A 22425-nucleotide genomic window follows, 5' to 3' on the forward strand; every position below is an offset into this window, starting at 1 on the left:
GAGGAGGCTCAGGGTGGACACGGCCAGCTGGTTACTTCTAGCAGCGGGCAGTGCTCCACCGCTGCTGCGAACCCTCCTGTTGTGGTAAAAGATACAGCAGAGAAGAAATCACCCCCAACAGTTAAGGGGGTGAAGTCTCGTACCCCTAAGGCTGGGAGGTCTGCTGCCACCACTGATAAGAAACGTAGGGTAGTGGTGGTTGGAGACTCTCTGCTGAGGGGGACGGAGACACCCATCTGTCGCCCTGACCGTTCATCCCGGGAGGTATGCTGCCTGCCAGGGGCCCGTATCCGAGACGTTACAGAGGCTTTGTCGAGGATTATCCGGCCTTCTGACTACTATCCCATGCTACTCATCCATGTGGGCACAAATGATACTGCGAGGTGTGATGCTGAGCAGATCAAGAGTGACTACAGGGCTCTGGGAGTACGGGTTAAGGAGTTTGGAGCGCAGGTGGTATTCTCTTCGATTCTTCCTGTTGAAGGTAGGGGTCCGGGCAGAGACAGATGCATTGTGGAGGTGAATGCCTGGCTGCGAAGATGGTGTCGCCAGGAGGGCTTTGGCTTCCTCGACCACGGGATGCTACTTGAGGAAGGACTGCTAGGAACAGATGGCGTTCACCTTTCGAAGAGAGGAAAGGCCTTATTCGCGCACAGACTGGCTAACCTGGTAAGGAGGGCTTTAAACTAGGTTCGACGGGGACAGGTGAGCAAAGCCCACAGGAAAGTGGGGAACAAGACCTGGGAGATGGGTTGGAAGCAGGAGGGAGCACGGGCTATAATGGCAGAGAGGAAGGAGGGTCAGGGCAAAGCTGGGAGGCAAAATCAAACAAGTATCTTAGATGCCTTTATACAAATGCAAGAAGTATGGGTAATAAGCAGGAAGAACTGGAAGTGCTAATAAACAAATACAACTATGACATAATTGGCATTACTGAAACTTGGTGGGATAATACACACGACTGGAATGTTGGTGTGGATGGGTATAGTTTGCTCAGGAAGGATAGACAGGGGAAAAAGGGAGGAGGTGTTGCCTTATATATTAAAAATGTACACACTTGGACTGAGGTGGAGATGGACATAGGAGACGGAAGGGTGGAGAGTCTCTGGGTTAGGCTAAAAGGGGTAAAAAACACAGGTGATGTCGTGCTGGGAGTCTACTACAGGCCACCTAATCAGGCGGAAGAGGTGGATGAGGCTTTTTTCAAACAACTAACAAAATCATCCAAAGCCCAAGATTTGGTGGTGATGGGGGACTTCAACTATCCAGATATATGTTGGGACAATAACACCGCGGGGCACAGACTATCCAATAAGTTCCTGGACTGCATTGCAGACAACTTTTTATTTCAGAAAGTTGAAAAAGCTACTAGGGGGGAAGCTGTTCTAGACTTGATTTTAACAAATAGGGAGGAACTTGTTGAGAATTTGAAAGTAGAAGGAAGCTTGGGTGAAAGTGATCATGAAATCATAGAATTTGCAATTCTAAGTAAGGGTAGAAGGGAGTACAGCAGAATAGAGACAATGGATTTCAGGAAGGCGGATTTTGGTAAGCTCAGAGAGCTGATAGGCAAGGTCCCATGGGAATTAAGACTGAGGGGAAAAACAACTGAGGAAAGTTGGCAGTTTTTCAAAGGGACGCTATTAAGGGCCCAAAAGCAAGTTATTCCAATGGTTAGGAAAGATAGAAAATGTGGCAAAAGACCACCTTGGCTTACCCTTGAGATCTTGCGTGACCTACAAAATAAAAAGGCATCATATAAAAAATGGAAACTAGGGCAGATCACGAAGGATGAATATAGGCAAATAACACAGGAATGCAGAGGCAAGATTAGAAAAGCAAAAGCACAAAATGAACTCAAACTAGCTATGGGAATAAAGGGAAACAAGAAGACTTTTTATCAATACATTCGAAGCAAGAGGAAGACTAAGGACAGGGTAGGCCCACTGCTCAATGAGGAGGGGGTAACAGTAACGGGAGACTTGGAAATGGCAGAGATGCTTAATGACTTCTTTGTTTCGGTCTTCACTGAGAAGTCTGAAGGAATGTCTAGTATAGTGAATGCTTACGGGAAGAGGGTTGATTTAGAAGAGAAAATAAGCAAAGAGCAAGTAAAAAATCACTTAGAAAAGTTAGATGCCTGCAAGTCACCAGGGCCTGATGAAATGCATCCTAGAATACTGAAGGAGTTAATAGAAGAGGTATCTGAGCCTCTAGCTATTATCTTTGGGAAATCATGGGAGACGGGGGAGATTCCAGAAGACTGGAAGGGGGCAAATATAGTGCCCATCTATAAAAAGGGAAATAAAAACAACCCAGGAAACTACAGACCAGTTAGTTTAACTTCTGTGCCAGGGAAGATAATGGAGCAGGTAATCAAAGAAATCATCTGCAAACACTTGGAAGGTGGTAAGGTGATCGGGAATAGCCAGCATGGATTTGTAAAGAACAAATCATGTCAAACTAATCTGATAACATTCTTTGATAGGATAACGAGCCTTGTGGATAAGGGAGAAGCAGTGGATGTGATATATCTAGACTTCAGTAAGGCATTTGATACAGTCTCGCATGATATTCTTATAGATAAGCTAGGAAAGTACAATTTAGATGGGGCTACTATAAGGTGGGTGCATAACTGGCTGGATAACCGTACTCAGAGAGTAGTTGTTAATGGCTCCCAATCCTGCTGGAAAGGTATAACAAGTGGGGTTCCGCAGGGTTCTGTTTTGGGACCGGTTCTGTTCAATATCTTCATCAACGATTTAGATGTTGGCATAGAAAGTACGCTTATTAAGTTTGCAGATGATACCAAACTGGGAGGGATTGCAACTGCTTTGGAGGACAGGGTCAAAATTCAAAATGATCTGGACAAGTTGGAGAAATGGTCTGAGGTAAACAGGATGAAGTTCAATAAAGATAAATGCAAAGTGCTCCACTTAGGAAGGAACAATCAGTTTCACACATACAGAATGGGAGGAGACTGTCTAGGAAGGAGTATGGCAGAAAGAGATCTAGGGGTCATAGTGGACCACAAGCTTAATATGAGTCAACAGTGTGATACTGTTGCAAAAAAAGCAAACGTGATTCTGGGATGCATTAACAGGTGTGTTGTAAACAAGACACGAGAAGTCATTCTTCCGCTTTACTCTGCGCTGGTTAGGCCCCAACTGGAGTATTGTGTCCAGTTCTGGGCACCGCATTTCAAGAAAGATGTGGAGAAATTGGAGAGGGTCCAGAGAAGAGCAACAAGAATGATTAAAGGTCTTGAGAACATGACCTATGAAGGAAGGCTGAAGGAATTGGGTTTGTTTAGTTTGGAAAAGAGAAGACTGAGAGGGGACATGATAGCAGTTTTCAGGTATCTAAAAGGGTGTCATCAGGAGGAGGGAGAAAACTTGTTCACCTTAGCCTCCAATGATAGAACAAGAAGCAATGGGCTTAAACTGCAGCAAGGGAGATTTAGGTTGGACATTAGGAAAAAGTTCCTAACTGTCAGGGTAGTTAAACACTGGAATAGATTGCCTAGGGAAGTTGTGGAATCTCCATCTCTGGAGATATTTAAGAGTAGGTTAGATAAATGTCTATCAGGGATGGTCTAGACAGTATTTGGTCCTGCCATGAGGGCAGGGGACTGGACTCGATGACCTCTCGAGGTCCCTTCCAGTCCTAGAGTCTATGAGTCTATGAGTCTATGAGCATGCTCATAGGAGCCACTGGAAGCAGGGGGCCAGTGCCGACATCGGCACTGGGTCCGCCAGTGCCTGCATCAAGGTCAATGTTGACAATGGTGCAGGCGTGGAAGATGGGTGTGTCAACGCCGTGAAGGGCAGTGCGAGGTCGGAGCCAAGCACGGTGCCAGAGTCGATGACGGAGCCCGAGGCAGAGGCGTCAGGACTGTAAGCACCAAGGGCAGATGTGCAGCGGAAAGTGGCACGAAGGTGGTAGAGGCCATGGAAGACATCACAGACAGTGGACCTGGGTTCCTCTCTGGCCCTGGTGAAAAGCCCAGGGGGTCTAGAAGGGCCACTGAGGCAGGTTCTGCCATTGCAGAGGCCATGCCTGGGGCTCTCTCCTGTCTCTACCGGACCTCGATCTGCAGCTTCTGCTCCTCCCAGAGCAACAGGAGGCAGACTCTGACTCCGAGGTCTCAGACACTGAAGACCATGGAGGAGCTGATCCTCAGTGTCTTTAACATTGAGAGCTCTCTGTCCAAGTGGTAGGCGCCAAGGGACATGGCAAGCGAGATCGTCTTGACATCATAGCCAGCTTCCCCTTCGAATGCACCAGAGGATGCGGATCCGCTGGCACTGAGGGTTCCTCCCTGGCAGGCGAGAACGGTGCTGTGAGATGGAAGAGGTCCGAGCAGCCTGGTACGGTTCCAGCGTCGACAGGAGCTGCAGCTGCTGTGTAGGTGCCAATGATTGAGGAGGGGCCAGACTTGACTGCCACACTTGGGCAGGAAATCCCTCGGCTCCTGCAGGGGATCCTGAGGAATGACCCACCTAGGGTCGCACGTCTTGTCACTTGGCTGGAGGAGAATGGTCATCCGGCTTCTTCTTCTTCTGAGGCACTGGCGAGTGGGAACGGTGCCTACTATCAGATGGGCCCCGTTTCTTGGTACCGAGCTCGCCGATGGCACTGGGGCGCTCTGCGTCAAGGACGACGCAGTAGGGGTCGGGTCTCCCAAGCCTGGGTTTGAGTGGGGGCATACAGCTGCCTCCATGAGGATCACCTTGAGCCACTGTTCTCTTTCCTTAAGAGTTTTCGTACAGAACTCGCAGCAGATCTTACAACCATCTTTCTGATGGGTCTCCCCCAGGCACCATAGACACGACAAGTGAGGGTCACTCTTTGGCATGTGCTTGGCGTGGGCCACACAATTTTTGAAACAGGGGGACCACGGCATACCACGGCTCCAGGAAGCAGAGTACGGGGGGCAACAAACTCTATACTAACACACTAATAACTCTAATAACACTAATGAACTAACTATATAAAAGCAGATAAAGAATGAACTTGCTGAGCAAGAGCTAAGGGAAGTTCCAGCCACGGTCATTGGAGGTAAGAAGGAACTGAAGGGGTGGCAGGTCGGCAGGGCTATATATTAGGCGCCATGAGGGCACGACCAGGGGGCACCCAAGCTGACCCGATGGATGCTGCTAGGAGAAAAATCTTCCGGCCAACATGCACATGCGCTCACACACACCTGATTGGAATGGACATGAACGAGCACTCGAAGAAGAATAACAAAAGATCACTTTTCTGTATTTGTGAGAGGTTGTTTAGATTTACATCTTTAAACTCACCAACCACCTCTGAAGAGAGAGTGAGATGAGCTCATATGACAACCTTTGGAACTCCACTGCCCGTAAGAAGGTGAATCAACCAACATTATTAAATTGGGAAGTGTGTTCTATCTAGAAGGGGATTCAGTGAAGTCTATAAATAACTGCTGTTATCTGATTTTTAGCAAGGAAGTGTATCATTACTCAGCTTCTCACTTTGTTTTGATGCCAGCTTTCAGTGAATGCCTGTTGTTTCAAAGACTGCTTGCTTATTTAATGTATAACATCCTTTTTCTCTTATATTGCTAATGTTTTCCCAGATAAACAGAGCTCCCTGAGGTGGTATTTTAAGGACCAGTGCCTACTGGCTTCTCCTTCTACATCTAAAGTCATAAAACAGGGATACTTTGGCCCAGGTTGTGTCATTTAAACACAGGTCTCAGTTAGGGGAAGTGGGAAGCTACACGATTCCCAGGGGAGCTCAAGAAAGGACTATGACTCATAAAACACAATCCTTTCCCCAGAATGCAGGGATAGAGCGCACACTGCAGCAGCCCTTTGGGTGATGCAGTATGTTCCTCACTCACCTGACCTGCTTTGGGTGCCAGTGCTGTGGATGGGGATGGATCTGCCACCTCCACACAGCTGTTGGCTACTTTGTGTCCCCAGTGGCATAGGAGGGCACTACACAAGGGGGATGGCATAATTGGGCTCCAAATGGGTTGTGGTTTAGGTTCCCATAGATTAGTATATGCTGAACACTGTCTCACAGTAGGTTTGTAAATTTCTCCTTTTTATTGCCTATTCCATCCTGTCCTCTTTATAGGCTTTGAACCTGCACCACTGAAAGCAATGGGAACTTTGCCATTAACTTAAAAGGCTGCAAGACATTGCCTTGCAGTCCACATACCCTACTGCATATATATTTATTTCAGACCTTTGTATTTCTTATTCGCCTTAAGGTGCATACTTATTTGGTGCTCACAATTTCAGTCACATTGTTCAAATTAAAATGGTTATCATATTTTCATATTACCCAGCCAAAGTACTTTGCCCTTTAAAGGCCTTCTTCTGGTTTATGCTTAAGGCAAAAAGGCAGGCATTCTGCTGTCTTACACCCACTGTAGAGACACATACCACAAGATCTAGTCTTTATTTCAGACCTACTAAATGGGCTAAAAATGAAACAAAGTAGCGTATCAAGACTTTATATTGTATATTGCTTAGATGAGGACTATATACGGCAAAGCAGTTTGTTGCCTGCTCCAGTAATTACCTTCAGCTGGGAATTTCTTGGCACGTTCCTCAAAGAACCATTCCCCAGTCTTTACTTTCATGTCTCTGAAAAACAAACAACACACATATGAACCTTTTACACAATTTCCAAGATGAATTTTCATGACCATATACATGTGGACTTAAGACAAAAATCTGTTTAACGGTCAAAGGCTACAGAGTGAACCTTCTTAATTGTACAGTATAACTAATGGGAGATGGCTACAATCTGACCCTGAGTTTGAGGGCAAAAGGATCAGCTTTGTTCTCCCTGTAAGAGCTGTTCTGTGCTGACGTAAGTATTATCTAGTGTTTAGAGCAACACGCTGGAAGTCAAGAGTCCTTGATTCTATTTGGAGCTCTGCACCTGACCCGCTCTGTGACCTCAGATAAGACCCTTAGGGCTGGCTTGCTGTTTACTGCCATAGCGTAAAGATACTGTAGTGTGCACTCCGAGGTGTAAGTCAGAATGGCTAAATAAGAGCAGCACATGCTGCAGTGTCATAACCCTAGAAGAAGGTGCAACACACTCTCTCCTCATTGATGTGGACAGTGTGGTGGTGCCATGGCCTAACCCAGGGGTAGGCAACCTATGGTCCATGTGCCGAAGGCGGCATGCGAGCTGATTTTCAGTGGCACTCACACTGCCTGGGTCCTGGCCACCAGTCCGGGGGCTCTGCATTTTAATTTAATTTTAAATGAAGCTTCTTAAACATTTTAAAAACATTATTTACTTTACATACAACAATAGTTTAGTTATATATTATAGACTTAGAGAAAGAGACCTTCTACAAACGTTAAAATGTATTACTGGCATGCAAAACTTTAATTTAGAGCGAATTAATGAAGACTCGGCACAGCACTTTTGAAAGGTTGCTGACCCCTGGCCTAACCCGAACCTTACTCCGCTCCTCTTTCAAGAAGCTAGTGCCACTAGTGGCAACTGTCATGCACAGTACCTGCATGCATCAGATCATGAGATCAAATAGGTGATGTTTAATGAGTATGAACTGCATATAAGGACAGATCCTTGAGAAAAATTCAAAACCAAAAGACTATATATAATTCTGACTGAAATTCACAAAGGCCAGGAAATGCAGCAATTGGGCTGCTACTCTGGTTCTCATCTCATTCCCTTTTAAAATATGGTACAATGTTTAGGATGCTGTGTGCTTTTGTTGCAGCTTGGTTTTAGGTTCTATTTTTAGGCACCTAAATAAGTGTCTTTGTATTCAGAGGAGCTGAACACCTGCAACTTTCACTTACTCTATTGGAAATGGAGTATGTTCAGCTCCTCTTGAAATCAGGCCATTTATTTAGCTGTCTAACCACAGATTTTGGTATTTAACTTAAGACAATGGAATCTGAAAATTTGGCAGTAGAGGTTCTGACACAACTGTAATGGACACTGCTTTAAACCCAATATAATGATTAGGCGTGAAAGGATTAGATTTGTATCAGTAAATGAAGGTAAACATCTACTTCACCATACACACACAAACTGAAGAAAAGTATTTTCCATCAATAATAATCAAAATTTGTAGATAGACACAGTAAGAAAAGTACTGCTTGAGAACTTATTAAAGTTTGATTTGAGGATATTTACTTTGTATATTTTGACATGTGATGTAGACAATTTGTATTTTGACGGTTATAAAGCTTTAGTTTTTTGAACCTCAACGTCTACTATCAAGAAATAATTATTGTCTGCCCCCCATTGTGTGAACTCCCCCCATAATTTCCCACAGCTGTGAAAATGTAAATCTATAAATGAAGAAAAAGATGCTTAAAACTCATAATTTTGTGCGACTGTGAAAATTTAATCAGATAAAAATAGAAAAAATGCTTAAAAATAAACACCTATATTATCCATTGAAATTATAAAAAAGTAAAAAGCAAATTCTGCCAAGCCTAACTAAAGTTTTGAACAGTGCTAATGCGTCTAAGCCTAACTATAGTGAGTCATCCCTTTGTATCTTAAATAATTTGTTTTCCTGCTTGCTTTCAATAATGTATGGCTTTCATTTTGGTCTTCATCACTATTAGATGGCTATTAAAGCAAAACAACCCAGAATTTATTACAGTTTGCAAACACTGAACTAATAGTGTCTGGCCAGGATCCAGTTTTATTTTACCTATGCATCCTACTGTCTGTTGCTTGTTAAGAAAGTGCTTTTTTTCTACAAGAAAGTAAGCATCCTGTTACAGTGGTTCCATAGTTCTGGAGAAAGGAATACTGATCTGTAATGTTCAGATTGCTTTAAATGGATGCAATCAACATGAAATCTGAACTTCTTTCTTCCAAACAATAGGTTTCAAGTTGTTTCAGATCATACAACTGCTTCTGGTTTTAATATTGCATTTTCCAAAACATCTTTCTCTCCCTAGTTGTGTGAATGATCCATACAAATAGGGAAACTGACTGACTATAGAGGGGAAACAGTAGAACAGAATTCACCCAGAGAGAGACCTACTGCAAAGCTACTGAAGCCACTAAGAGTCTTATCTATCCATCTTAGGTCCTTATAAGGCTCCATCATCATAGTGTTGGAGGGCTTGATAATTTTTAATGTATTTATTCTCACAAAATCCCTGTGAGGTAGGGCAGTGCTATTATCCCTATTTTACAGATGGGGAATTGAGGCACACTGAGGCTAAGTGACATTCCCAAAGTCACATAGGTTACCATTAACTTAACTGGGCTGTGGATCAGATACAAAGTGCAATCAAATGCATAAAGCAATCAAAGAAAACCAGACAAAAATAAATATATTTTCTCTAATCTCATTCTATTATTTGTAACTTTAGCAGGTAAAAATATTCAAAGTGTAATGTTTAAATTTTCTTAGATTCATACATTTTAAGGCCAGAAGGCCTTATGACCATCTAGTCCAGGGATGGGGAACCTTTTTTCTATCAGGGACCACTGACCCACATAAAAAATCAGTCATGGGCCACACACAGCCCTGTACTGGGCAGGGAGGATGCTCGAGGCTTCCCCTAGGCTCCAGGGTGGAGACAGAAATGCAGGGTTCAGTGTGTGGGAGGGGGCTACAAGCTGGGGCAGGGGGTTGAGGTGTGGGAGGGGTGAGGGCTCTGACTGGGGTTGCGGGCCCTGGTGTGGGGCCAGGAATGAGGGTCTGGGGTTCAGAAAGAGGCTCCAAACTGAGGCCAAGGGATTTGGAGTGCAGGAACGTGCTCAGGGTTGGGGCAGGAGGTTGGGGTGTGGGAGAAGGTATGGCGTGCGGGGTCTGGGAGGGAGTTACGGTGCAGGAGGGGGTTCCGACTTGGGGCACTGGGGTTGGTGTGTGGGTGATGCTTATCTCAGCCGGCTCCTGGTCAGTGGCACAGAGGGGCTAAGGCAGGCTCCCTGCCTGCTGGGGCTCCACTCTGCTCCCAGAAGTGGCTGCCATGTTCAGCGCCTAGGCAGAGGGGCGAGAGGGCTCTGCATGGTGCATGCTGCCTGCGCCCACAGGCACTCCTCCACAGGTCCCATTGGTCACGATTCCTGGCCAATGGGAGCTGCAGAGCCAGCGCTGGGGACGGGGGCAGCGTGCAGAGCTTCCCTGATCGCCCCTGCTCCTAGGGGCCACAGGGACATGCTGGGAGTGGCACAGAGCCAACCAGACTTCTGGCAATCCGGCGAGCTGGTGCTGGCGACTCAAGCCCTGTGGAGGGTGGGGGGAAAAGGGCGCCAAGGCTCGGGGCTTCCAGCCTGCAGCATGGAGACTTGCCATGGGCCAGATAAAATGAAGCAGAGGCCAGATCCAGCCGCAGGTTCCCCACCCCAATCTAGTCTGACCTACACACCACAGGCCAGTGATCTTCACCCAGTAATTCCTGCCTCAAGCCTATATCTCGTGGTTGGACTAGAGCATACTTGTTAAAAAGACATCCAATCTAGACTTAAAGACGTCAAGTGGTGGTGAATCCATCACAACACTGGGTAACTTGATCCAGTGGTTAAATACATTCACTGTTCTAAATATGCACCTTATTTCTAGCCTGTATTTATCTAGCTTCAGCTTCCAACCACTGGGCATTGTTATGCCTTTATCACATTTAAGAGCCCCATGCTATCAGAACTTCTCGCCATGTAGCTATATATAAACCACAAATTAGATAAATAGAGTGAACTTCTTAAGTCTTCCACTGTAAGGCAAGTTTTTCAGACCTTAAATCATTCTTGCAGCTCTTTTCTGAACATTTCCAATTTTTCAGCACCCTTTTGGAGTGTGGAGACCAGACCTGGACAGACTATTCTAGTAGCAGTCTCATCGGTGCTGTACATAAGAAAGGCCATACTGGTTCAGACCAAAGATCCAGCTAGCCCATTACCCGACAGTGGCCAATGCTCCAGAGGGAATGAACAGAATAGATAATCAAGTGATCCATCCCCTGTCGCTCATTCCCAGCTTCTGGCAAACGTACGTATACATAAGTTATATCAACTTTCTATTTGATTTTCCCCTGGTTATACATCCAGGAATTGCATTAGCCAGTTTAGCCAAAGTAAGACACAGGAAGCTCATATTCTATTAGTTATTCATCAGGACCCCCTAGGTCCATTTCAGAGTCCTCGCTTCCAAAACAGAGTCCCCAATACTGTAACTGAGCTATATGCATTGTATGTTGTTCAAATGAACTCATCTTACTAAGTGATCTAGACTGCTCTGTATACTTGACCTATCCTTATTATTATTTACCACTTTACCTATTTTCATATCACTGCACACTTTGCCAGCAAAGATATAATATTTTCTTCTAGATCACTGATAAACATACAAAATAGCATTACTCCAAGAACAGATCCCTGTGGGAGCCCACTAGAAACACCTGCTTTGGATGATAATTCCCCATTTACAATTATTTTTGAGGTTTATCGATTAGCCAGTTTTTAATCCATTTAATATGTGATAAATTGATTTGTATAATGCTAATTTTTTAATCAGAATGTTATGCGAAACTAAATCAAACACCTTACAGAAGTCTAAATCCATACTATGCCAATACAACAAGGAGTCCAGTGGCACCTTAAAGACTAACAAATTTATTTGGGTAAATGACCTCACTTCTTCAGATGCATGGCCTTTTACTCATGAAAGCTTATGCCCAAATAAATCTGTTAGTCTTTAAGGTGCCACTGGACTCCTTGTTGTTTTCGTGGATACAGACTAACATGACTACCCCCTGACTCTATGCCAATACAGTTACCTTTATCAACCATACCTGTAATCTCAACAAAATCAAAAAATTATATAAAATTTCTTGAACAAGACTTATTTTCCATAAAATCATGCTTTTATGGGGGACATGGACAGGGGTAAGGGGGACACAACCCTGAAAAGTTTGGGGCCCACTGATTTAGAAAGACAAACAACATTATAAGTAACTTTATCCTTGTTCACCACTTCCTACCTACCACAGGATGTACATATTTAAATGTTACTTTACTTCTAGCATTCATGCAATCCAGATTTATTTAGTCTGAATACATTACATGACTAACAATATGATCAGCCCCAAAATCCCTGATCTGAACATCCCCAAACTTTCTGAGGTTAAGATCCCAATTGGAACATTGCAGTTTGCTCTCTTTCTACTCACGATGTAGCAAACCAAACACCGACCTCAGTTAAACATTTATTTTCTTTGGACAGGTGGGATCTAAGCACTTAAGAGTTGAATTTGGCTGACAATGTTCATCTAGCAAATGGGGACATGTATGCAATCCTGTGATAAATCATAACTAAGGGTATAATGGGACTGCTTTAGAGATATTTGCCCTCAGTCATGCACAGAGAAAGAGCACTTGAGAAGTTAAAAGATGTTTCTACTCACATTTATGAACTTATCAGAGCAAGACCAAGAACAGAGAATGATGACTGATATCTTTTCACTTATGTGTGACTCACAGTAATACCTAGAATCATCTAGATACAACACACAGGAAATACATTTATTTTGTCTTTGAAATGTCAGAACTGGTGTTCTATGGTAGCCTTTTTGTCATTGCTGATGCTCAGTTTGATACATGAAGTTTGTCTCCACAGATAATCTAATATCTAAGACTAGTATCAAAGAGCAGGGTGGGGAAGGAAGAACATCAGTGATGTTGCTGATACCAACGTTCTGTTGGGGAAAAAACATTTTAACAGCAACTGAGAGCTAGATAATAGTATCAGGAGTAAAAAAAATCAAGATGAAGATAATGAAATTATACTGCCTATCAAATGTACACCAGTTTTGTATTTGATCATTTATTAGCAGTCACTCTACTTGTAATCACAAAGACACACAGAGCCTCCGTTGGCCTAGATTCTGCAAGAAGTCATTCAGATGCTGATTTTCAGAGGTCAACATGCTTTTCTTGACTTCAACAGAAGGCATGAGTGCTCAGTACCTCTGAAAATCAGACTCTAAATTTCTACATCTTTCCTCTTCCCATAAAATATAGGGCACTGAGTGGAACTACCCCAATCCAGAGGGTCCACACATAGCCCTATCCATCTCTTCAGCTTTATAGTCCTGAACCAAAGCCCATTAAGTCAATAAGAAAACTCCCAATAATTCCAATGGGCTTTGGATCAGGCCCCAAGTGATGAGCTCAAATGAGGCTTAAGTGCAGATAGGGCCTCGTGCTGGCCCTCTCCTCAAGATCTCCACTCACTGAAGATGCATCATTTTTCAGCATCTACAATAGACAGAAAAATAGATCTCCTTGGGCCTGTTTATGTGTGTGTGTCTTGCTGCATCCACGAATAAATAACAAGATAAGTGATGATATGAGATGTTGTTAGGCCTGAATAAAGATATAGCAGACAAAACCAGGTATGCCAACCTGACCAAAGTCAGGCTAACAGAGGTTTGTGGGTAATCCCTGAGTGGAAAACACTGAGAAGCAGCAGCATGTCTTACAAGCGCTGGGAAAAAGTGAGATAAGAGAGAAGCTGCATTTCTGGCATAGTACCAGATGTGCTGTGTTCGGGCAGCTCCTTCGAAGAACTGCTAAGAGTCCTAGTTTCCCAGCCTCCTTGTTTTCACTCCCTCGTTTTGTTCTTTGTTTGTTTTTAACTCTCCTACATTTCTAACTTTAGGCATGCATGTATACTAAAGGTGTCTAGTTTCTAGTTGTTAGAAGAAGGGGGTGGGTTGCTCCAGTGAATAATTTATGACGCGACGGAACTGTCTATATAGGCTTATACTAAGATGTAAAGAGCAGGCTGGTTCTCTCTGGAGACGAGCTGCTCTCTATTGATGCGTGCACTTGTCAATAAAGAGCTTTTGATTGGACCTTGCTGGTGTTGCCTGTCTCTCTCGCGGTCAGACAACGAACTTTGCCGTCTGGGTTAGAGTCCCTGACAATGTGATATGATGTGATCTTATATGGCTGAAATGACACTTTTATTATAAGCCTCTATTTTAATTGCTTTAGGATAAAAAGAGTTTTTCCATGTTAAAACTTGAAACAGCCTCTGAATAACAGTCTTAAAAAACAAATTAGAAAAAATGTGGTCCATTAGTGTGTAGGAAACTTATGGTTTTGAAAACAAACCAGCAGTTCCGAAGGTGAAATTCATCCGTGTGCGTAGGGTGAGTACTTTAAATAAAATTCATCACTATGAGGGTCAGTATAAGGGCTGAGCACCACTTAAATCGTTAAACCTCAAATTTAAGATTAAATAAGAATTCAAGTGGTGCATAGGTCTTGTACTAGCTCTTTGAACAGGGTTGACTATCTGTATGGTTGCCAGTTTAAAGTCAGTTTGTGATTCTTAGGTGACAATGCAGACTTTAAGATTGCACAATGAATCTCTTTTCATGTAAACTGTGATTTTTAAACAATGTATTTTGAAATGCATTTATCACAAAACGGGCAAAGCAGTTTGCTCCACATTTGGGGCTAAATAATTATGGGGTTGTTTTTTGGGGTGGAGGGGAGAGGAGGGAAGAGCAGCTTTTGAATTATATGAGTTCCAGAACCATCATCTCCACCTCCAAAATGCTTTTCTTTTTAGTAAAAAGGGGAAGGATTCATAACTCTTTGTGTGTGTAGGCAACTCTGTTTTTGCGGATAAAGTATCAGAATGTTTCTCATCAAAGGCAGAAATGTATCAGAATATCCTGTTTGGAGTATTCAACTTAGACAGGATGTTATGAATAAGAGTGTATTCAGTGGAGGTATTTAACATAATAGTACAGAGAATGACAGGTTTCAGAGTAGCAGCCATGTTAGTCTGTAACCGCAAAAAGAACAGGAGTACTTGTGGCACCTTAGAGACTAACAAATTTATTTCAGCACAAACTTTCGTGGGCTACAGCCCACTTCTTCAGATGCATAGAATGTGTGAGAGTAGAATGAATTATATTGTAAAAATAAGAACGGATTAAAGAAATGTTGTATGTACCTTTAAGCAGAAATAAGAAATGCTGAAATACAGGTGCCAGAAAAAGAAACATTAGGCATAAACAAGGGTGCTAATGGCAAAACATTAACAGAAGATCGGTAATAGTTAGTAAGGAAATAAGATATGCATGCCTAGCCCAGGTAAACTTATCAGATTCTGCTTCCTTTGTAATCTTGTTAAGTGCTCGCCCTTTTATCTGTATAAATAAGATAGTTTGTGTCTTGCATGGTGCTCACATTATCTGGGTGTTATTAGCAGAGCGCTGTGCTAATAAAACAGAGTGGTCTTACAAACTGTGAGTCCTGAGTCTAACTTTGACAGATGGAACACACAGACAGGAGATATTTATACATACAGAGAACATGAAAAGGTGGAAGTATGCATACCAACAGGAAGAGTCTAATCAATTGAGATGAGCTATCATCAACAGGAGAAAAAAACTTTTGAAGTGATAATTGAGATGACCCATAGAAGGTCTGAGGAGAAGTTAACATGGGGAAATAGATTCAATTAGTGTAACGACCTAACCACAGGTGGCGTTTTAAAGAGCCCAGGACTCCCCGGAGCAGCAGGAGCACTGAGCCCTTTAAATCATCACCAGAGCCCAGCTGCCGCGCTCGGGCGGGAATGTAAAAGGCCTGGGGCTCCTGCCACTGTGGGTAGCCCTGGCCCTTTAAATCACCGCCAGAGCTCCAGTAGCGGGGCTCGAGCAGCGCTTTAAAGGGCCCAGAGCTCCGCAGTGGCAGGAGCCCCGTGCCCTTTATTTTGCCCCACAGCCCTGGGGCTCCCAGCCGCCTCTGCAGCTGGTAGCTCTGGGGTGATTTAAAGGCCCTGAGGCTCCCAGCCACAGCTGGAGCCCCAGGGCCTTTAAACATTTAAAGGCCCTGCCTCTTCCGATTGAAGCCATGCCTCTATTCAGGACTCCAGCGTACCAGTAAGTCCTTTCAGTTACTTTCACCCCTGCCCAATACTCTGAAAGAATGCACTGGTTCAGTTCTGACTCAGAGGGAAGAGAGCCATCTGTGGGAATCACAGTGTCACTTACTGCAGTAACTGAGTTTTCTTCAGATAATTTCTATGCAAGAACCGACTATACCAAATCCTGCCCTACTTTATGAGATCTAACACTATCACAGCCCCAGGAAATAGTGATGCATCTTTGAGTCTCTGTGACCTGTCCATTTTGCTAAACACAAGGGATGAAATTTCAGCTCCACTGAAGTCAATGGCAAAATTCCCATCAACGTCAGTGGGGTGAGGATTTCACCCCAGGCTTTCAACTCTTGTCAATGCTATCTTCATTATAACAATTTGAGCATTTTATTTGCTTCTCTATTATTACTTACAACACCACAAATAACAGAGATGGCTTAACAAAACTAGTCATATTTCTCACCCATGAGCATAACAGATGGTGCATTTCCACAGGTAGGGATTCAGGCAGACACGGCACTCGGAGCACACACGATGACTGCATCCATTGCACACTGCACCTCTATTCATCACCAGGCCCAAGGATTTCTGACAGCGAGCACAGGATCTTTCCTGGTATTCATGGCTTTCACTTTTTGTCCCCTTCCACTGAAGCTGCTGCAACTGCATTTTCAATTTCCTGTCCCCAAGAAGCAAATAAAAATACGTACAATCACAAGCTGATAATGTTTGTATCCAATAGTGATAATATTCTGTGGGTCATATCTTGAAATTGTGGTCTCTATTTTTACGTTGCCTGAAATCACTTGCATACAGTATTTTTTTGTATTATCACTTGTATCGCTCATGTGCATAATGGAGTTCTAATCTAGTACAAATGGTGCTCTGCACATGCAAAATTATACACACGTAATAGGGAGCCAAAAAGTATGTATGCAAGTGATCATGTGTTCAAAGCTGTGCACATGCAAATAGAAGTTGGATTTGGTTCCCTTTGCAAATTTGATTCATGAGTGAGAATTGCAAAAACATCTTCATCAAATACAGGAATCAGCTAAAGGTGAATTTAACTGAATTGTGTGTAGACTTAAAATTACAAAAAAAATATATTTTAAACCAAAAAAATTGAAAATTGTTGCTTTCACTTACCTGACATAACCTTAGTTCAGTGTTTCTCTGACAGGAATCAGTAACATTAAGAATCCTGTTCTCTGCACTATTTGGTTACGTCATAACGCTTCTGCAGGAGACTATTCTGACTATACAAAGTTGAACTGAGTAAATACCAAAAAGGTTACTGTAGTTGCTCAAATTTAAAAATGAATTTATTTCAGCTTTGCTGACAACCTATTAGCATTTGCTTTCCACAGACATTTAAGTTTTAATCATGCAAATACTTGCAGAAAACAAACTGCAGGGCCCTACATTCAACTGTGCAAACACAGAGAATTTTAAACTTGGAGGTGTAAATATTAGCAACCCAAATGATATGTTTTTTATGGGATGGGTTATTGCTTGACAAAGTAGGTTGCAAGGTTCCAAAAAAACCCCTTGTCGGAGCCTTAGTATACAGGAAACAAAATAAGCCAGACAAAGATTTGACCTCACCCTTTATAAATCAAGTATCTGTGTGAAGGTGCTGAGAGAGAATTAAATTTAAACTCTTCATTCAGCCAATAAAACCCTCTGGTGATGACAGGAAATTGCACACTAGTAAATGCAATGCACTTGGCATAACATTTATATGGGATGAGACACTGCTTCACTCAGCATTGGGAAGAGGTTCCCAAAATCCCTTGTGAGAATCCTGGAACAGATGAATTGACATAAATCAGTCAAAGACCTGAACTCATTCTTTGTAACTGGAACAATGCATGTGCACCTGTGAATGTGATGAGAGAGAATTAACTATAAACTCTTCACTGAGGGAGTAAACCTTATGATAGCCTGATTTTTTTTTAGGAATGCTAGAAACTAAATTCATTCAGTAGTTTATTCAATGCATGGTATTTGTTCAGCTTTAATGGATAGTGAGCCACTAGCACAGGGGTTCTCAACCTTTTGTACTGGTGACCTCTTTCACAAAGCAAGCCTCTGATTGTGACCCCCCTTATGCATTAAAAACACTTTTTTATATATTTAACACCATTATAAATGCTGGAGGCAAAGCAGGATTTGGGGTGGAGGGTGACAGCTCGCGACCCCCCCATGTAATAACCTCGCAAACACCCCCCGTGTAATAACCTCGCGACCCCTGAGGGGTCCCAACCCCCAGTTTGAGAACCCCTGCACTAGCATGTTAAAGCCATGACACACTGGATACCTCTTAGTTCTCCCAACTGGAAAAAAGATACTAGTTAACAGCAGACAAGAGAAGGAATAAGATTAGAGAGGAAAGCAAAGAGAAATGGTGGCATAGTACAAAAAAGGCAAATACCTTATCCTTTCCTCATCCACTTTTCTCACCATCTGGTCACGGTACAGGACCTGTAAAACTGTCTCTCGTTCCAATTCCTTAAGGAAGTTCAGATTCAGTTCACAGGTCATTTTCCCCACACTTCACTTCCTTTGGAGACCCCGGCACTACACAGTTCTACTGTATCCAAGCTGACAGATAATACTGTTGTCTGGAGTATAATGTAGCACTCAGGAGGTTTATGAGTTCTTTTAAGTGCCTGTGCTCTTATTTCATTGGTGATACACTTCTACTGTGTCATACTCTTGAAGAAAAAAAATGAGAATGTTGATCTCCATGCAAATCATTATTTCCAGAGTGTCTCTGCCCTCGATGAACACGGTCATTTAGCAGGATCACAACAGTCTGCTGCCTTTCATATGACAGTTCTTTTTTTGATGAGAGTGGCTCCAAAACTGACAATAGCCCAAAGTAAGGTTTTATTTGTAATCACCAAGTTGAGGGAGCCTTCACACAGAAAATGGGCAAGGAGAGGAAAGGAGCTTGTCTTACTTGACCTCTTGCTTCAGAAATTTCACGGTAGGAAGTGACTAGAATAAAAATAGTATCTTGTTCAGGACCTAGAGAAAAACAAAGATAAAGTGTTATTTTCCCTCATTTCTTCTTCAACATCTCTCTGCTAGCATCTAGGCATTACTCTGTGAAAATCTAACTCTATTGTATACAAATATACCTTTCACACACTGATTCGGATATGCTGGAGTAGCCTGGAGGTACTGAATAAGACAGATCATTCTTCCGTCAACATTACCATCATACATACCCACATGCTCCATTAATGCTTAGCCATCTGCATTAATAGCTTGGAGAAGAATAATTTTTGTGTTGTGCTGATAATACAAAAAAAATCAATCAATCAAAGTAGCTGCCAAGAAAATTCAGAGGCTGGCCTCATGACTCGAAGACATATTGGTTATGATATGTGCTCCTTAGCTGATTAGTAGCTGTACTAATCATCTTCTAGAAGTGACAAAGCATTAAAAACTTGTAATAAAAGGAGAAAGAAACAACTCTAAGGGGTTGCTCTACCAATTATTTATAGGTTTTAATAGCTAATAGGCCTGCCATCTGAATCACATCTAGCTTCTTTCTGTAGAGGCTAGATAAAAGGTTTTGTGCACAGCAGCGCTGCTATCTTTGTTAAACACACACAAACATAAAAAGTCAAGAGGATACAGTTTTATTTCTAGCACTGTGCACAAACAGTTCCTCATCCCAAACTGATGAGTTACTTATGTGCAAACATACAAGAAGCAGGAAAATACAAAAAGAGATATAGATGAATGTGACACATAGACCCTTTTTTCTCACCTCAGACCAGACAAACTCACTACACCAAAGATGTGTCTTACATGTCTTATTCATTAAAAAGTAGTATGTAAGGTATCTAAAGAAAGCTCCTAATTTGTCAAGACTCATAATCTCATTGTAATACGTATGTACAGGTAATATTTATGGAATAATGTATTTATATGGAAAATAGGCTTTATAGACTTTGAGTAAAAATTAGTCACCAGGGGTAATATGCTGACCCATTCAAGCAAGAGAGAGTTATCACCCCTCCTTAGTCAGCCATCGAGGTAATGCAAGGTTCTATTGTCTACCCTTGCCACACCCCAGAACAGAGGTGGGCAAACTACAGCCCACGGGCTGGATGTGGCCTGTGGGAGCCTCCTGCCTGGCCCCTGAGCTCCTGGCCAGGGAGGCTAGCTCCCAGCCCCTCCTCCGCAGCCTCAGCTCACTGCACCATGCTCTGGGCGGCAGCGCTGGGAGCTCCTGAGGCAGTGCAGCTGCAGAGCCCAGCCTGACTCGGTGCTCTGTGCTGCATGGTTGGCTCCAGCCAGGCGGCGCGGCTGCTTGTCCTGGTGCTCTGGGCAGCACAGCTGTAGCACTGCCAGCCACCGGTCCTCTAGGCAGTTTAGTAAAGGAGCAAGGAGGGTTGAATAGAGGGCAGGGGAGTTCAAGGTGGTGGTCGTGGGCGGAGCTGTGGATAGGGGTCAGGGCGGTCAGAGGGTGGGGAAAAGGGGGGTTGAATGGGGGCAGGGGGGCAGTCAGGAAGGAGGGGGGGTTGGATGGGGTGGCAGGGGGCAGTCAGAGACAGGACTGGCTCCAGGCACCAGCGGAGCAAGCCCGTGTCTGGGACAGCGCATGCTAAGGGGCAGCATTCCATCCATTTTTAGGGTGGTAGAGTCTGGGCGGCTTTTTTTTCGCTTCGACAGTTCGGGCACAGCAGTCCAAGCACTTTTTTTTTTTTTTGCACTTCATCAGTTCAGGTGACAGCAGTCCGAGCTGTTTTTTTTTTGCTTGGGGCGGCAAAAATGGTAGAGCCAGCCCTGGTAAGGGGCAGGTATTCCAGGGATGGTCAGGGGACAGGGAGAAGGGGTGGTTGGATGGGACAGGAGTCCTGGGGAGGCCGTCAGGGGGCAAGAAGTGTGGGGGAGGTGGATAGGGGGTGGTAGCTGAGCCATGCCTGGCTGTTTGGGGAGGCACAGCCTCCTCTAACTGGCCCTCCATAAAATTTCCAAAACCCAATGCGGCCCTCAGGCCAAAAAGTTTGCCCATCCCTGCCCCAGATCAATAGAAAACCATCAAAGACAACTGCAAATGACTGGAACCACCTGGAGGTGAAAATGAACATTATAGGAGGCAGGAAATCACTGTGGGTATGAATAAAAACAAAAGATTGCTTTACTTTAAGAGAAGCAATGTCTATACTATAGCCTATGTCAGCAAAATTTATGTCACTCGGGCGGGGGTAGGGGTGGAATCCACGACTCCCCCCTGAGCGACATAAGTTAGGGAGGCATAAGCACTCATGCCCACAACGCTATGTCAAGGGGAGAGCTTCTCTCCCCGACATAGCTTTGGCCGCACTTGGAGGTTGTTTTTTTTATGCTGACAGGAGAGCTTTCCCCCGTTGACATAAAGCGTCTTCACCAGATGTGCCACTGCAGTGCTGTACATAGAGATAACCAGAGTGTAGGGGAAAGCACTCTGTATCCATTTATTGAGGAAAACTCCTGGCAAAGAAGAGTGCTTTCAGGAGCATTTGAATGCTGGCTCTTCCGAAACTCGTCAGCTCTGCAACTGACTAAACTTTGGGGGGTGAAATCTACTTATTAGCTAAGAAAAGTAACTATTAATAAGTGAAGACCCAAGTTCACATTTTATGATTTTGTTTCATATTGTAACCACTTTTTCTGCCACTCTCTCATTTCTACTTAAATCCTTATTCTTACTTTAACAACAAGGAGTCCGGTGGCACCTTAAAGACTAACAGATTTATTTGTCCACTCCGTGCATCTGAAGAAGTGGGTTTTTTGCCCATGAAAGCCCAAATAAATCTGTTAGTCTTTAAGGTGCCACCGGACTCCTTGTTATTTTTGTGGACACAGACTAACATAGCTACCTTGATACTCTTCTTACTTTAATAAATCTTCTGTTTTATAAGTGCTTTCAAGTGTTGTCTGGTTTACAGGAGCAGTGGTTTAAGGTACAACTGATAAGTTGGCGTATGCTGCATCTTTGGGTGCAGAGGATTGGAAATTGCTGAGAGTAATCAGTGTCAGGGGCTGGATATTGCAGGGGAACACTTCAAAGGGACTTGGGTGCACCTACTGCTAACCTGCTAAACTAGGGCTGGCATAGCCCAGAGTAGAATGCTTGAGTGGCTGAAGGGCTGGCACGGTCAGGAAGCTAACATCCAGCGACCACAAGCAAGACTTCCTCTTGCTGGAGGTGGAGGGCAACAAGATGATTCACAGTTCTGAGAACCTCAAGAACTATGACAACGAAGTTTAAATAAAAACATGCAAGAACTGCTTTATATCTATGGGACAAATTCTGTGGTACTTACTTGTACAAAACTCCCACTGAAATCAAAAGGCATTTACTTGATGAAACTGCAGAAACTGGCTCTACATGTATAGCTTTCAAAAAACTGAACCAAAGAAAAAGTGGGGTTTTTTTTAATAATAATGGATATTACTGTAGCACTTGAAGGAGGAAAAGAGTTATTGAATCACATTCAGAATGTTTGCATCTCTTA

The 22425-nt window shown here is 43.5% G+C and overlaps 1 protein-coding gene across 3 annotated transcripts in view; it reads right to left on the bottom strand.

Annotated features, from left to right (window-relative positions):
- The window catches only part of SYTL3 (synaptotagmin like 3), a 76989-nt gene that overhangs the window by 39343 nt on the left and 15221 nt on the right, over positions 1-22425 (bottom strand). Inside the window, exons 1-4 of one of the 3 annotated variants that reach the window (XM_050949639.1) lie at positions 19141-19388; positions 18339-18937; positions 16365-16580; positions 6562-6626 (exon numbers count right to left, since the gene is read on the bottom strand). In XM_050949639.1, the coding sequence (XP_050805596.1) occupies positions 6562-6626; positions 16365-16580; positions 18339-18448 (391 nt within the window). In that variant the 5' untranslated portion in view covers positions 18449-18937; positions 19141-19388. The other 2 variants (XM_050949640.1, XM_050949638.1) reach the window with 2 other exon arrangements.

Source organism: Gopherus flavomarginatus, chromosome 4 (assembly GCF_025201925.1).
Source record: "Gopherus flavomarginatus isolate rGopFla2 chromosome 4, rGopFla2.mat.asm, whole genome shotgun sequence".
Lineage (NCBI taxonomy): Eukaryota > Metazoa > Chordata > Testudines > Testudinidae > Gopherus > Gopherus flavomarginatus.